The sequence below is a fragment of the Mastomys coucha genome, unplaced genomic scaffold, assembly GCF_008632895.1.
Source record: "Mastomys coucha isolate ucsf_1 unplaced genomic scaffold, UCSF_Mcou_1 pScaffold5, whole genome shotgun sequence".
NCBI lineage: Eukaryota > Metazoa > Chordata > Mammalia > Rodentia > Muridae > Mastomys > Mastomys coucha.
The window spans coordinates 53,159,528-53,160,894 of NW_022196911.1; the positions used below are offsets into that span (position 1 = coordinate 53,159,528).

At 48.7% G+C, this 1,367-nt stretch overlaps 1 protein-coding gene across 1 annotated transcript in view; it reads right to left on the reverse strand.

The window, feature by feature from the left end:
* The window catches only part of Faxdc2 (fatty acid hydroxylase domain containing 2), a 14,296-nt gene extending 13,304 nt beyond the window's left edge, over positions 1–992 (reverse strand). Inside the window, exons 1-3 of the mRNA XM_031352332.1 lie at positions 851–992; positions 374–474; positions 162–270 (exon numbers count right to left, since the gene is read on the reverse strand). Of these exons, the coding sequence (XP_031208192.1) occupies positions 162–270; positions 374–474; positions 851–898 (258 nt within the window). The 5' untranslated portion in view covers positions 899–992. The remainder of the gene's footprint in view (positions 1–161; positions 271–373; positions 475–850) is intronic.
* Positions 993–1,367: the final 375 nt, after the last annotated feature.

The following is a 1,367-nucleotide window of genomic DNA, read 5'->3' on the forward strand; positions in this document are numbered from 1 at the left end:
GCTATGGCAAGCTTAGGCCTGTCCTTCACATGCACATGAAGGAAATATAATAATAATAATAATAATAATAATAATAATAATAATAATAATAATAATGATAACAATAAAATGGTGTGGGAAAAGAACAAATGTGGAGCCAAAGACAGCCCTCTGGCTGAAACCTCACCTATAATGTACAGGATCCACTCATTGCCTTCAAAAGTAGACAGCAGTTTCTCCCAGTGGGTCTGCCAAAAGTAGCCAGAAGCACCCCAAAATCTTTGAAGATGCCTTGGAAGGAAAATCATTAAAGATTCTGGAAGAAGACCAGGAAGCCAGCTCTTCCATGCTGTGCCTCTTATCCCACAGATCTTGGGGGGGGGGGCATACTCACCATGTGACTGAGTTCCAGAAGGCCACTGACAGGAGTAGCCCTGAGCCCAGGATGAGAGCTGCCCTCCTCATGGAGCCCCAGATGTGTCCCTCCTGTAGGAGCTGAGAATGTCAGGCCTGTCAGGCTCTGCTGGGAGCAAGCTGCTGAACTTTACTCCGTGTGTGGAAGGCCCTTTCCTCCCAAGGTTCTTGGCTCTAACTAGGTGTGCTTATGAAAATCAGACTATAGGTTGGGGGAGGGAAGAGAGTTGTCCCTGCCACAGCAGAACTGTTGAGCAATGTTGCTGCCCAGATGTCCATAGGAAAGGCTTTTGACAGCTGTGCCATGTGTGTGTCATCAGACCTCTTGGCAAAGGGATGAGTTCAAGGCCAGCTAAGACCATGTGGACAGACCATGTCTCAAAGCACAAATGGGAACAGGAGAGTATGGAGCCCAGGACCCCTGACCTGCATGCCCAGTGGGATGGCAGGCACTTACCTGGTTGGACTTCTCATGCCCTCTTGGACTTTGGATGTGTCCTGTCATCTGGAAGAGAAAGGACAGGTTTTGGAGTCTTTACCACATGCCCCTAATGAGGGGATAGTGGAGGAAGTCAAGGCTGGCACAAGACAAACTGATCCAAAAATTTATACTGCGGAAACAAGTTAGCAGTAAATAGCCAGGGAAATGCAGAAAGGAAGTGTGAGGAAAGAGGCAGAGAGGAGGAGTGTGAGGTCTCCCAACGCTGAAGGCAGAGTTCATACAGAACTGATTTGGGGCTGGAGAGTTGGGTCGGTAGTTGAGAGCACTGGTTGCTCTTGCCAAGGACTGAGATTCAGTTCCCAACACCTCCTGTTCTTCTTTATGGCACTTCTTGCTGCTTCTACTGTATTCGGTTAGGAATGTGCATAAGTGCCTCTGGTGGTTCTTGGAGCCACAGTTCTCCGGGGAAGTGTCACACGCCTAGGACATCAAGAGCATGCTGTAAGCCCCTCAGGGCTGCAAGGCCTTTCTT